Here is a 14,224-nt window from a genome sequence, read left to right as displayed (position 1 = left end):
TTTGGGAGGAGGTGAGAGAAGGGGAGGGGAGGATAAATAAGCTTGTTTGGGATTGGAGTGACTAGTGAGTTAAGAGGGAAGAGGGAGAAAAGGGTAAGCTTTACCTTTCCATACTCACAGATGTTTGAATTTCTTATACTCCGATTTGGAATGTAAGGAAAGGAAAGGAAAACTCAAAAATATTTTATTCCTATTTTAAATTATTAATTTTCAAATTAACTCATCTATTTACATATTTCGTTTTTGCGTCATTGTTCCTCACATAACGCGCGCTGTCACCACCCAATGTCCAACTGCTCGCATTCTACGATGTCGATGTTGGCTCTCAACGTAAATCTCTTCGAAGATAAGATTCAAGAGGATAGAGACAGTCATTCTAATCTTCTTCTTCTTCTTCTCCTCCTCCAATGATAGAGACTTATCTAAAAAACATACGTTGTCTATTTTCTATATCCCAACTTTTACATATAATATTGACAGAATTTTATAATTTCTCATTCATCTTCTACATGTGTTGTCTTTTTTAAGAAGTGAAGGTATTTTTATAACTTTATATATTTAATCTTCATTCCCTTTCCTTTTCTCCCAAACAAGATAACACATATTACGTTAATGAACCTTTCATCCTTTCCAAACAAATGGAAAACATAAATATTTTACTTCCCTTACCTTTCCCTTCCCTTCCCTTTCGTTAATAAACCTTTTCTTACCCCATCCAAACAGAGTGTTAGAAACAATGTATCTATGTATCAACTCGATAATGATATATATATATATATATAAGGGTTTTATATATTATACACCTTATGTTGCACCCGTGAACACTTAGACACTTCCAAATATATCCAAAGAACAAAGCGATATTCTAACAGTATGATCAATTGTTAACAAAGGCAGTCATCTACTGAACGAGCTATCTTAAAATCTGTTTGGCGGTTAGAGACATACATATGCCACTGAGCAAGTAAGATTTTCTCATCTATACTTAAATTCCATATTTACATCAATTGGCATAAGCCACTACCATTTTTTCTTCTGAAACTCATGAATCAACCAACTCAGTCATAAAGAAATTGACAAGAGCTAATGATATTAGGGTGACTCACCAGGTGCTATATACCCATATGATCCAGCAACAGCAGACATTGATTTTGACTGTGGCATGTCAATCACCTTTGCCAATCCAAAATCTCCAACATGAGCTTCGTAGTTTTCATCGAGCAGAATATTGGTTGACTTGATATCTCTGTGAATGATGTGGGGCTTGCAATCGTGATGTAAATATGAGAGACCCTCAGCAGCACCAAGCGAAATCATGTAACGGGTTTCCCAGTCCAGAGAAGAAGATTCCCCATGAAGTAACTCCCCTAGGCTGCCTCTTGCCATGTACTCATACAGAAGAAGGTTTGAACCCTGATGATAAAAAAAACCATAGAGCTTCACAATGTTACGATGCCTTATCTTTCCAAGAGTCAAAATCTCTGCATGAAAACTATTCTCTGTATTGTTACCCTCTCGGTTTGATGCCAATTTCTTCACAGCAACTGTTTCCCCAGATTTCAGTAGCGTTCTGTATACTGTTCCACAAGCACCCCTTCCAATCACAAAACTCTCATCAAAATCATTTGTAGCAGCAACAAGGTCTTGAAAGGTAATCTTTTCTTTTGGAAATGTATATGTGCTTGAAGTTGTATTATGTAATTGTTTTTCTTGAAAAGGAGGAATTGTCTCAATAGGTCTTCTGAGAATGTACACCATTATCACAATAAGAACAAGAGAAATTCCTCCAATAGCAGTGGAAATTATAGCAACAGTCCTACCCAATGAGGTATTTCTTCTAATTGATGATCCAGACAATGATGGAGACAAACTACAATCACCAAGAGGTTTACCACAAAGACCTTTATTTCCTTTGAAGCTACTCGGAGCCATGTTGCTGAACAGTGGAATAGAAGGTATAGGTCCTGTGAGATCATTATATGAAAGATCAAGTCCCATTAAGCTAGACAGATTGACAAAAGAAGACGGAATTTCACCAGTCAAATGATTATGGTCCAGCAAAAGGAACTCCAGCAGAGCAAGATTGCCAATCTCTTGTGGGATATTTCCTGAAAGTTTATTGTAGCTAAGATTCATAGCAATTTGTAAACTCGAAAGTTCACCCAATTCCTTTGGTATTGAACCAAAAAATTCATTACCACCCATCTGTAGCTCCATCAGGTGAGCGAGCTTTCCTATGATAGGAGGTATTGTTCCAGACAATGTGTTATCAGAAATCACAAACCGTTCCAACTGGACAAGGTTCATTTCATATGGCAATGTGCCAATAAACTCATTCTTGCTGAGATCAAGCCGTTGAAGCATCCTGCTTTTAAAAATCTCTTGAGGTATTCGTCCTCCTATTTTATTGGAAGAGATATTAAGGATAACCAACTGTGACAAATTACCAAGCTCCCGTGGCAACTCATGGGTGAAAAAGTTGTTAGGAAGATTAAGCCTCTGTAAAGCTTTGCATTGCCCTATCTCTGGTGGAATGGAACCATTGAATCTGTTATCATCTAACTCAATGGCAGTAAGATTAACCAGCTTGCATAAATCTGAAGGAAAGTTTCCTGTCAGGCTGTTTGTGCCAAGACGAAGCTGCACCAAGGATCTACAATTTATAACTTCACCAGGAATGTTGCCAGTCAAATTGTTGGACCATAAATTCAACAAAATAAGGTTTGAGTGTCTGCAAAGATTCCTTGGAATTTGCCCATTGAGATTATTATCTGAAAAGTCAACCACCCAAAGTGGACTGTGCACCCCAAGTTTCTGAGGTATGATGCCTGACAACATATTGTCAAAAAGCTGTAACTGAGTTATACTTGGCATATACTGAAATCCAGGAGGAATAGACCCATACAGAGAGTTGATTGACAGATCAAGCTTGCTTAAGTTCCTTAATCCACTCAATTCAGGTGGAATAAAGCCAGTAAGCTGATTCTGGAACAGGTGAAGCAAGTTTAAACCTTTAATATTACTTAACTCAGATGGTATTTTTCCAGTCAATGCATTCTCTGATAAATCTATTTCTGTTGCCTGAGTAAGATTGCCAATTGTCTTCGGAATAGTTCCATTCAATGCATTCCTGTATAGATATAGCTTCTCCAAATTGTTCAGGTTTCCAATCTCTTCAGGTATACCACCCACAAGATTATTTTGGTAAAGTGCAAGTGTCACGAGCTGACTACAGTTTCCAAGCTCCTTAGGGATACTTCCAGAAAGTTTGTTGTCCCAAAGAACCAATTCAGTCAAACTTGCCAACTTCCCAATCTCTATGGGAATTTCACCTTCTAATTGGTTTTGGGCAAGACCAAAACGTTTCATGTTCTGACACTCACTGATTTCCACAGGAATGCTACCAGTTATCAGATTTTGTCCCATTCTTAAAACAGTTAGGTTCTTGAGGTTGCCAATGGAGCGTGGCAAAGGACCTGTGATTTTGTTAGAGTAGGCTACAAGTTCCAGAAGGGATGGAAGACCTCCAACTGATTCAGGGAGCTGACCAGATAGTTTGTTATTACACAAGTTGCACCTTAGTAAAGAGGAAAGACTACCCAATTCATGAGGGATTTCACCTTCCAGTTTATTGTTATTCAGATACAATACCTCTAACTTAGAGCAATTACCAATTTCCCTAGGAATTGCTCCAGAGAACTCATTGAAGGAAAGATCAAGAACAGTCAAGTGAACCAATCCACCAATGAATGGGGAAATACTTCCAGACAGGTTCATGGAGCCGAGATGAAGACCAACTACTATACCCTTATCAGAAGTGCAATTAACACCCTTCCACTGACAGGGTGTAAGATCATTAGTGTTCCAACTATCTAGGTAGTGAAAAGCATCTGTCAATTGGCTCTTAAGCTTCAGCAGGTATTGCCCTTCTATGTTTACCCCTTCAGAATTATAGATAAATAGAGAGGCCAACAGAAACACAGACTTCAGAACCACGAAAGCAGAGACACTCTCAGAATGTACTATCCCTGGCATTTTAACCATTGTAGTCACAAAGCTTAGTAGCAAGAGTGGAGAAAGGAAGCTTTATAGCAGTAAGAAGAAAGGCAACCATAAAAACCGCAACCGCACGCACTTCTTTCTGACAAGCATAGCAAGAAAAAAGGGAGGGAATTCCGTCAAATTGTGAGAAAGCATAAGAAGATCAAAATTAAAATACAAGAAAAGAAACAGAAGCCTTTAGGAAATGAAGTTAATATTCAAAGCAATCCTATTCAACAAAATGGAACATACCTCCACGGTTCTGAAGTATTATCTATTCCTGACACCAGAAAACGCAATGCTTTATCAACGAACTTATTAAGACAGAGGTAGCTTCCAAATAACACCAAAAGCAAAGCTTTTCATCAAGCAAGTCAGATTTGTAGTCAGTACCGGAACTAGAGTTTCTGAAATAAGAAGCATAAGAAAAACCAATACAGCCACTCTTCCTCCTCGGTTAGGATACTACAATCCAAAATTCTCTCGCCTAACAATGGAAAAGAGCTTCCTATCACAATTCCATCGTACCAAACTGGTGGCTGTATCCACAAATTCAATCCAAAACCCTAGAAGTCCAAGTGGTCCAATGAACCCAGTCCACTCCAAACTGGCCTCAGCTTTACGACTTCCTTGCGAAAGGCACCAAAGTTTTTCCAACATCTATAGCCACATGACAGTCCACTTTCCCTCCGCCAAAAAGAAGAAATCTGCCGACAGCCCGAACATTGCCAAATTTTCGTTCCAACGCTAAGCTTAGAGTTGCCTCCTCAGTCCCAGTGCCAATAGAACTACTTTCTGCAAGGGTAATTCACCAGTCAACAATAATCGTCAGATCCAGAAGTGAAGTCGATGCAAATTCCTTCAGGAAAGAGACTGAAAGCGATCATATATGACAGAACATCGCCAATATCGGAACCTTTTCGTAGGCGAAATCCGTAAAGGAACAAGCTTTCTGTATTTTCTTGAAGGATCATGTGCGAAAGTGCCGACTTTTTTCAAATCTCTCGGCGTTTTGTCCCGCTGATGCACGGAATCTACCTCGATTCAGTCGAGTTCCACTCTGGAACTCCACGCGCACTGCGCACTCATCTCTTACGAGTTGCGTCTGCCTCGCTTTTTGAAAGCCCCATCCACCCACTCACACCGTCGATCCGAGTGAGCAAATTTGATAAGCAAGATCAAGATTTGGGAGACTAGAAAAGAAGGCGAGGGCGACCGCAATAATGGCCGGCAAGCACGCTTTCAAGCTTTAGCTTTCTCCCTCTCTCCCTCCTTCCCTCCCTTGTTGCTGTAATAAATCCACTTCCCTTGCACTTGTTTCTGTATTTATTAATTAATATGATTGGAAATCTGGATTGATCCCTGATCATCAACGAAGTATATAATTAAGCTATTTTAGCCTCCAACATGATCTTGCTAAACGGTGAGGGTTCGATCCCCACACAAGATGAAAAATGTTTTTAGAATTTATCTGATAGATAAAATATAAGATTAAATCATCTATTTTAAAATTAATTAGATTGTAAGATTTGAATACTTGATATATATATATATATAGTTATTTTATTTAAGCTGAAACAGATATTTTGAAGCAATTAAAATTCAAAATAATAATTATAATAAATAAAATACAAAGATGATGAGTCAATTTAATTTTGAGAAAAGTATTTTTGTTTTCGAATTATCGATTTCATTCTCATGGATATTGAGCATATTTATTATAGCGCTTTTACCACAAAGAGATATAATTTCTACCATGACTTTGTAAAGAAGATAGCATTCTAGAGAGAGCCATTTGAGTGGAAAATTTTAGAATTGATCTGAAAGATTATATTTTGGTAGTGTCAATATCCATAAAGGTGCTAAAATGACCTAAAAAATCGAATAAGTGATTCTAATTGTGGTCCTACAAAATTATATTAATACTTTAATTAAAAAACAATGACTACAGAGCTTCATATATAGTCACAAGTTAAGTCACTATGTGACATAAAACTTATTCTAATGCTAAGAAATTTAATCATTATGTCCCAACAAAAATATACAATAGAACATCAATTACCTAGACAAATTGGATAATTAAAGTATCAATGCAAATTGTTATTTTGTAAGTAACTTTTTATAAAAGTCATTTGTGGGATAACTTTTTATGATAATCCTACAAAACTACTCTCTTTAAGTAGATTGATTTTTCGCTTAATTGACTTACCCAATCTTATTTATACTAGCTAGAAGATGATTTCTAAGATATTAATTTCATTTAGCTCGTTTGAGTATTTTATCATTACATCACATCCGAGACTTTTAAGACTCTTTTAGCTTAGTACCATTTGAATACTTTTATCTAAAATAAATTATTAATCATATAACAAATAAGAGTCAAAATAGAACACATACGTAAACACATACGGTTAAATTAAAATTTCAAATCTTTGGGAGCTTAAAAAAATTAATTGAATTGTTTTATGTACACTAACTTAATATCATAATGGAAATAATTTTAGGATTTATTCATGAAATAGCATGCTTATTGTCTTTAAGTATAATCTACAACTTAGATTCAAAAAGAGGTTTCAATTATATAAAAGAACAAATTAAAAGAAATAATTTTAGAATTTCTCCGTTTAGTGGATTTACATGTTAAGGTTGTAATATGGTATCGCCGTTAAGATTTATGCCTAATAAAGTGATTTAATTTATGTTTTAATCGTGGGTTGAATTAAACAATTTACATGTTAAGGTTGTAATACGGTATTGCCATTAAGATTCAAGCTTAATAAAGTGATTTAATTGATGTTTTAATCGTTGGTTGAATTAAAGGACATGAGTTTATGTGTAGAATCCTGTTATCCAATTTCTTCTATCTATGATGGGCAGCTGATAACTTAAACATGCCTATATAATATAATGGACTGGGGTCTATGAAGGAATAAGTAACGAAACTTCTTTCACCATATCCAGAAAAGGAATATATATGACTACCATTATCTCTCTCCGTCGAAAGATCATCCTATCGCTAAGGTCCTTGTGTTTTTATTTTCATATTATTCCAGTGACAACAAATAATGGCGATGAGTCTTGATTTAGCTTCAATTTATAATTATCACTCGTTTCATTTTATTTTATTAAATTGCTATACATCAATGATATTTGATCTCATTTAGAATTGTTTGAATCTTTACAAATTCATGTACAGAGTACAATTCTATTGTTAGAAATATTTAAATTGATATTAGAGCCGTAAGATTTTGTTGTTGATGTCTATAGTTTAAGAGGCAGAAATTGTTGGAGTTGAAAGCATGACATCGAACCTATGATTTAATGTATAATTAAGTTTAAAGTTAGTTTGTGTGTGATCTGATGGATGTTATCAAGTGTGCAGGTGTAGGTAACTTAATAAGAGGCAAAATCTTGATTGGAAATCAAGCAAAGGCTAAGATATAGTGAAACTAGGCAACGAAAGTCCTACTTGAGAATTAAATAATGATAAAGGTCTAGTGAGACTAGGCAAGGAAGACCTGAATGGGAACTAGGTAGTGAAAGTCATAATGGAGTTAGGCAGTGGAAGACTTGGTTAGGAACCAAGCAAGACAAACCTAATTAGGAACTAGGTGAAGCAAGTCCAAGGAAATCAGTTGGGAGCTACGATTTTAAAGTTCAAGAGAGTTAGCTGGGAGTTGAGGTCTTGTAGTAAGTCTAAGCAAGTTAGTTAGGAGCTGGAGCCTTGGAAACTAAGTCTAGATGGGTTAGCTGAGATCTAAACATTTAGTTAAGGTAAGTGAAGCTTAATCATAATGCTACTATGTTACTCATTATGTGTTATTTTGTAGGGAAGCAGTTTTGATGATTTCGGACAACTGACTGGGGATAAACCTTAACTGATGGAGTTAGGAGGATTCATGCGACTGGAACAAGGAGCTGGGAAACCTCGACATTTGGGCGATCGAAGAAGGCTTCTAGGTGATCAAAGTTGATGAGATCTAGAGATTTGGAGGAATTTGTCAAGCTTGGAGTTTGACCAAGATCTAAGGCACCCAGAAGTGTTGGTGCAGAAAGCACCGATAATCAAACTCATATTTTAATGTTTGGCAAAGAGTTTAACATTAGATATTATGTATTTGATATGAGAGTTAACTGTGCAGTCACTTAACATAAGAAGCACTACAACAAAAACAGTCATAGACATCGGTGGAAAACCGATGTCTATGAGAAAATCGACTGATGTCTATGAAGGCGTTGTAAAAGGTCTGACATTTTAGACATCGGTTTGTAACCGATGTAATACAACTCAACGACATCGGTTTGTAACCGATGTAAAACCGATGTAATATCACTCAACGACATCGGTTTCGCAACGGTGTACAACCGATGTAATATATGTATCACAACGACATCGGAACTGGCAACGGTGTAAAACCGATGTAATATATGTTTAACATCAATTTTAACAACGGTTTATGACCGATGTAATATCATTCAACGACATCGATTTTGCAACGGTGTAAAACCGATGTAATATATGTTTAACATCAATTTTAACAACGATTTTCGACCGATGTAATATCATTCAACGACATCGGTTTTGCAACGGTGTAAAACCGATGTAATATCACTTAACGACAACGCTTCCAAACCGATATCATTGAATCTAAAACTGTTGTAATAACACTTTTTTTTATGTTGTTTGTAAATTATAATCGAGCAAGAGTACAAAATTATCATAATATTATAAATTCACCCAACAAATCACAAATAGCAAAGCACCGATATATTTAATCACCTCAATATTTACAAATAACCAAAAGTAACTAACACAAATATTCTTCTTACAATATATTACACATTCCCTCAGCGTTTTCATCCCCAGAAGGATCACCTTCAGCCGCATCGTCCTCTTCCTGGTCTTCGCCATCTTGTTCATCATCATCCTCTTTGTCCTCATCTGAATCACCATCATCCTTGTTCTCTGGCACAACTTCATTCTTGCTCTTTCGAAGTAGCCTAGCTTCAAAGAAACGAAACTAAGATTATTCACTGGTACCATATCATTAAAGTGTACCTACAACCAAGAAATAATGAACAGGAAAGTCAGTAAATTATGTAAAATATCAATAAAAATACTTAAAATGTTCACTTGGACTATGCTTGCTGAGTTTTATCACAGATCTATCCATGTATTCATACAACTGAACCAAGATACAGAAGTCCTAGGTGTAAAGCCCTGCACAAAAACATTCAATGGAAAGAATAGAATGTGAAAATCAAGGAACATATCCAACAGAATTAAGAAATAACAATATTGAGGTCATATATATGCTAACAAATGAATTTCATCAAAAAGCAAACAAAACTTGCCTGCTAGATTTACGCATGTACAACTCATTTGGATCTGGTGGTTCAGTTAAGCAAGCAACAGCTCCAACTTCAACACAATCAGAATATGCAAATTTGTATGATCTCCGTACATATTCATCAACATCAAATCCATTTCCTTAACAGAAGAAGTATTTGTTAGAATGCATGAGATCAATTGTGATCACAGGCTTACAGCACATAAAGCAATTATATAAATATAGAAAAATAAAGTTAATATTATTCAGGATAACCAAGACCAAAATAGAAGGGAAGCAAGAGTAAGTTGGGTGTTTAGAGAAATGTCATATACATAAGCAATAGTAAGCCTTTCTCCTTTCGATCATATAAGCCTTGTGGAATTGAGCCATCAAGGTTGTAGTTCGACAAGTTTCAGCAAAAATACCAGAGCAAATGACCTCAGTGTAGTTCAAAAACAAATATGGTTAATATGTTTGGAGGCTCAAAAGAAATTGTACACTTACAACACTTGAAGTCAGGATAAATTTGCTAGAAATGATGGTATAGAGCCACTGAAGTGATTGTAAGATAAGTCCCTATATCAGAACCATACAAGTGATGACACACCCACCTAAGTGACAAGGCCAGAATTGAATTAATATAGATAAATATTCCAAATAGTGCTTAAAAATAAAATCAATTGCAATGACAAGGAAATCTTACTTGGAAAGCAATGGGGTCAATATTTAATAGAAAAATACAAGGTTACTGTTAAATAGAACATGTAGAAGATCGAAAATCGAACACCCTAGACATTGGAATTATGAAACAAAGAACCAACAGCCAAATAATTCTTCAGCTATGAAGCAAATTCTCTCCAACAATAACTTCCAATTAAGACCTCTGTATAAAAATTTCATTGTGGTACATCTCAAAAATGCCAACTTACTCAACCAACATTTAAGATGCTCTACAACGGAAAAAAAACTAAGTCTCACATTATTGTTAAGGTTCCATTTAATGTCAAACAAGGTTCACATTAAAGAACTTATTCAGATGTCAAACAGAAATAATAGCATGAAGACCCACACTACCAAACTACGTACTTACTGATTTGAGTGCTATCAAACAAGTCATTGATTAATTAGATAATGGAACATACAAATAGAAATTAATTTTTTTTTAAAAAAAAGCAAAGGATGTAACAATTACCAATATAATCAACTAGAAGTGTATAATCGATCAGAATCGAAGCAACTAGAAGTGTTTTCTCAGGAATTGAAAATAATGCAAATGCAAACAAATTCATAGATCTAACAAAAAAATGGAACAGCTCTTCAACAATTTCTATAATCAAGTGATATAAACAAATTGCAGAATTTCATACATGGGTAAATCTCAAGTCGAATGAAAATTGAAAGATCAATGTAAAACATGGCATAGACAAAGAAAGGAACATAGGAAAACAGAGCAGGAGGTAAAAACATGTCTATTGAACGGAAGAAAAGCCATCATATTTTAAAAGTAGACTCAGATGTAAGCCATTAAAAGAGCACCGAACTAAAAACTTTGTTTCTTGTACTCAAAGGAGTACCTGCCGCGCGCTGGTCGGGCTGAGACGGAGGTCGGAGGCGGAGCCGCAGGCGGAGGCGCGGAGCCGCAGGGGGAGGCGGAGCCGCAGGGGGAGGCGGAGGCGGAGCTGCAGGTGGAGCTGCAGGCGGAGGCGGAGGCGGGAGGCGGAGGCGGGAGGCGGAGCCGCAGGTGGAGGCGGAGGGCCGGAGGCGGACTGGCGGAGGCGGAGCCGCAGGCGGAGGCGGAGCCGCGGAGGCGGAGGGTCTGCTGCTCTGCGCGTTGTCGCGTTGATGAGCGATTGAGCGGCGCAGAAACGGCGGATTGGGAGCTTTTGGCGTAACCCTAACAATTCAGTATACAAATTATACCAAAAAATTGTGCCCCTCCTAACTTATGGGCCCTGGGCCATCGCCCTGGTTGCCCTGGCTCAGGGCCGGCTCTGTGCTGACCCATGCCGCCCGAAACAAGAGGTATGGATTGTTCCGGCACGGGAACGGGCCGGCACCGGTTGAAGGAATCAAATCGAGTAGTCGTAAAACTTACCTCGAAGCAACACAATCGAGCTTCGGGCGGAGGGCGGAGGGCGGAGGGTGGAGGGCGGAGGCGGCGGTGACTTCGTTGAGAAAATCGAATGGGCGTACGAAGACCGGTGCCGATAGCACGCGAGAACAGAAGGAATCAAATTGAGTAGTCGTAAAACTTACCTCGAAGCAACACAATCGAGATTCGGGCGGAGGGCGGAGGGCGGAGGGTGGAGGCGGCGGTGATGAATGGGCGTACGAAGAACCCTAATCCCGATTAGGGATTTTATATACTAAATATAATTATAATACATAAATTTATTCTTCTTATTATTTTTTATATTAAATAAAAATATAAATAAGTTAAAGTAAAAAATAAAAAATATTTTATTTAAATTTTTTAAATTTGTATCAATAATTTATTTAAATTCTAATCGATCAAATTTTCTAAATATTTTTAAAAATTTTTAAAATATTTAAAATTTTGAAATATAATTCTAAAAAGTAATTAAAAATTCAGATTTTTTTTATTTTTAAAAATGTATCATTCCAAATATTTTTTAAAAAATATTTTCGAGTTGTAATATAAATTATATATATATATATATATGTAAATTTTAATTTTTAATATATAAATATATGTATATGCTACTTCTTAACAGCTCTGGTCATGATTTTGCAGTATTGCAGGAAAGTAAGACACAGAATCAACAAAGTACCTCTACTTTAAGGTGTCTTTAAATAGCAAGGCCCGACCGTCGATTGAAGTGGAGCCGAAGGTTGCGGAGGAAGTGGAGACGATGGTCCGGAGGAAGCGACGGCGGAGATGTCCCGACCGTCGATTGAGAAGGGGAGGAAGTGGAGCCGAAGGTGTAGAAGTGGAGCCGAAGGTTGCTTGCGGAGGAAGTGGAGCCGATGGTTGGGTGTGGAGACGATGGTCCGGAGGAAGCGAAGCGGCGGTGTCTGTCGATTAAGAAGGGGAGGAAGTGGAGACGAAGGTCTTCTGTGGAGTTGAGGGGGAACGGTTTTAAATTGTTATTATAGCTTTAAAAATCGTTGTTGAAAGCGCAAATAGACACCGGTTTTAAATTGTTGTTATAACTTCAAAAACCGTTGTTGAAATCACAAATCGACAACGGTTTTCAAACCGTTGTCGTAGTCTTCAAAAACCGTTGTTAAAAGCGCACATAGACAACGGTTTAAAACCGTTGTTGTATCCTCCAAAAACTGTTGTCGTAGTCTCCAATCAACCTCTCAAAGACAACGAAAATATACAACGGTTTTAAATTGTTGTTATAGCTTCCAAAACCGTTGTTGAAAGCGCAAATAGACATCGGTTTTAAAATGTTGTTATAGCTTCCAAAACCGTTGTTGAAAGCGCAAATAGACATCGGTTTTTAAACCGTTGTCGTAGTCTTCAAAAACCGTTGTTGAAAGCGCACATAGACATCGGTTTTTAAAACCGTTGTCGTAGTCTTCAAAAACCGTTGTTAAAAGCGCACATAGACAACGGTTTAAAACCGTTGTTGTATCCTCCAAAAACTGTTGTCGTAGTCTCCAATCAACCTCTCAAAGACAACGAAAATATACAACGGTTTTAAATTGTTGTTATAGCTTCCAAAACCGTTGTTGAAAGCGCAAATAGACATCGGTTTTAAAATGTTGTTATAGCTTCCAAAACCGTTGTTGAAAGCGCAAATAGACAACGGTTTTTAAACCGTTGTCGTAGTCTTCAAAAACCGTTGTTGAAAGCGCACATAGACATCGGTTTTTAAAACCGTTGTTGTAGCCTCCAAAAATCGTTGTCGTAGGCTCTAACCGATGTCTCAAAGACATCGGTTTTTGTTAAAACCGTTGTTAAAACCGTTGTCAAAACCGATGTCTTTTGAGTGTTGTTAAAGACCAATTTTCTTGTAGTGAGGTCAAGAAAATCAGACATTAGGCATCGAAAGTCTTAGTGGGTCAGGAGGACCAAACACAAAGCAATGAAGTCTTAGTGGATCAGGAGGATCGGACACCAGGTACACACACTTGATAGATTGGATCAGATATCAAGTAAAAAAGAAAGTCCTGATGGGTCTATCAGACACTAAGTAGAGAAAGTCTAAATAGCTCAGTTGAACTGGATATTTGAAAGGTAAGTAAGGTAAGTTCTTTAGACTCCATTCAAATCGAAAGGTAGTGAGGACGTGTCCCAATTGAGATAAAATATTTAGGTGAGGATTCGACTAAGAAACCAACTAGGAGTTCTAAGTCGATATCAGACAGTTACACTGTCAGAATGAATCACATATAGAAACTCTAATCGAATAAGATGAGATCTGGTCCGCAAAGGAAATACTAAAGTTCAGTCGATCAATAAGGATTATCGATCGATCAGTCAAGCTGATTTATCAGAGATAATATTTGATCGGAACAATATTGAAGCATAATCGAATGGTAAGTAGGATCGGTTAACGAATAAAGGCAGAAATCAAGCATTGTATATGTGAAATTTAATTGAGTTTAGTCAATCGATGGTAGGTCCAATCGACCAGATAAAAATTATATTGGTGCAAAGAGCATTAGATAATTGAACCATGATTTTGATAATGACAAAGAATTCAAGTTAAGTTTGTAAAGATTACTAATGAGCTAAACTGAGTGTGCAGGTAGTACAGGAAAGTCCTAGTTGCAGTTGTACAAAGGAAATCCTGATCTGGAGGGCTAGGCAGACAAGTCCTATTGGGTTGCAAGGGTGCAAACATAGTCCCACATCTAAAATACATGGAAAAGAT

At 37.0% G+C, this 14,224-nt stretch overlaps 1 protein-coding gene and 1 long non-coding RNA gene across 3 annotated transcripts; both read right to left on the bottom strand.

Moving 5' to 3' along the window:
• Positions 1-831: 831 nt before the first annotated feature.
• Positions 832-5,275, bottom strand: LOC141844445 (uncharacterized; the record flags this gene model as incomplete). Of its 2 annotated transcripts, XM_074732499.1 has the most annotated exon segments (3): positions 832-4,141; positions 4,294-4,836; positions 4,958-5,275. In XM_074732499.1, a coding segment is annotated over 1 exon segment (2,952 nt). In that variant the 5' UTR covers positions 4,045-4,141; positions 4,294-4,836; positions 4,958-5,275.
• Positions 5,276-8,792: 3,517 nt separating this feature from the next.
• Positions 8,793-9,534, bottom strand: LOC141843802 (uncharacterized). The gene is made up of 3 exons (XR_012603076.1): positions 9,397-9,534; positions 9,176-9,262; positions 8,793-9,100 (listed from the first exon to the last, which is right to left on the bottom strand). It is a non-coding gene; the product is annotated as an uncharacterized LOC141843802 (long non-coding RNA).
• Positions 9,535-14,224: the final 4,690 nt, after the last annotated feature.

Source organism: Curcuma longa, chromosome 13 (assembly GCF_044706935.1).
Source record: "Curcuma longa cultivar G26 ecotype Majalengka, Jawa Barat chromosome 13, ITB_CL_G26_1.1, whole genome shotgun sequence".
Lineage (NCBI taxonomy): Eukaryota > Viridiplantae > Streptophyta > Magnoliopsida > Zingiberales > Zingiberaceae > Curcuma > Curcuma longa.
The sequence above is the reverse complement of the archived record's forward strand: the minus strand, read 5'-3'. Positions and strand labels throughout refer to the sequence as shown.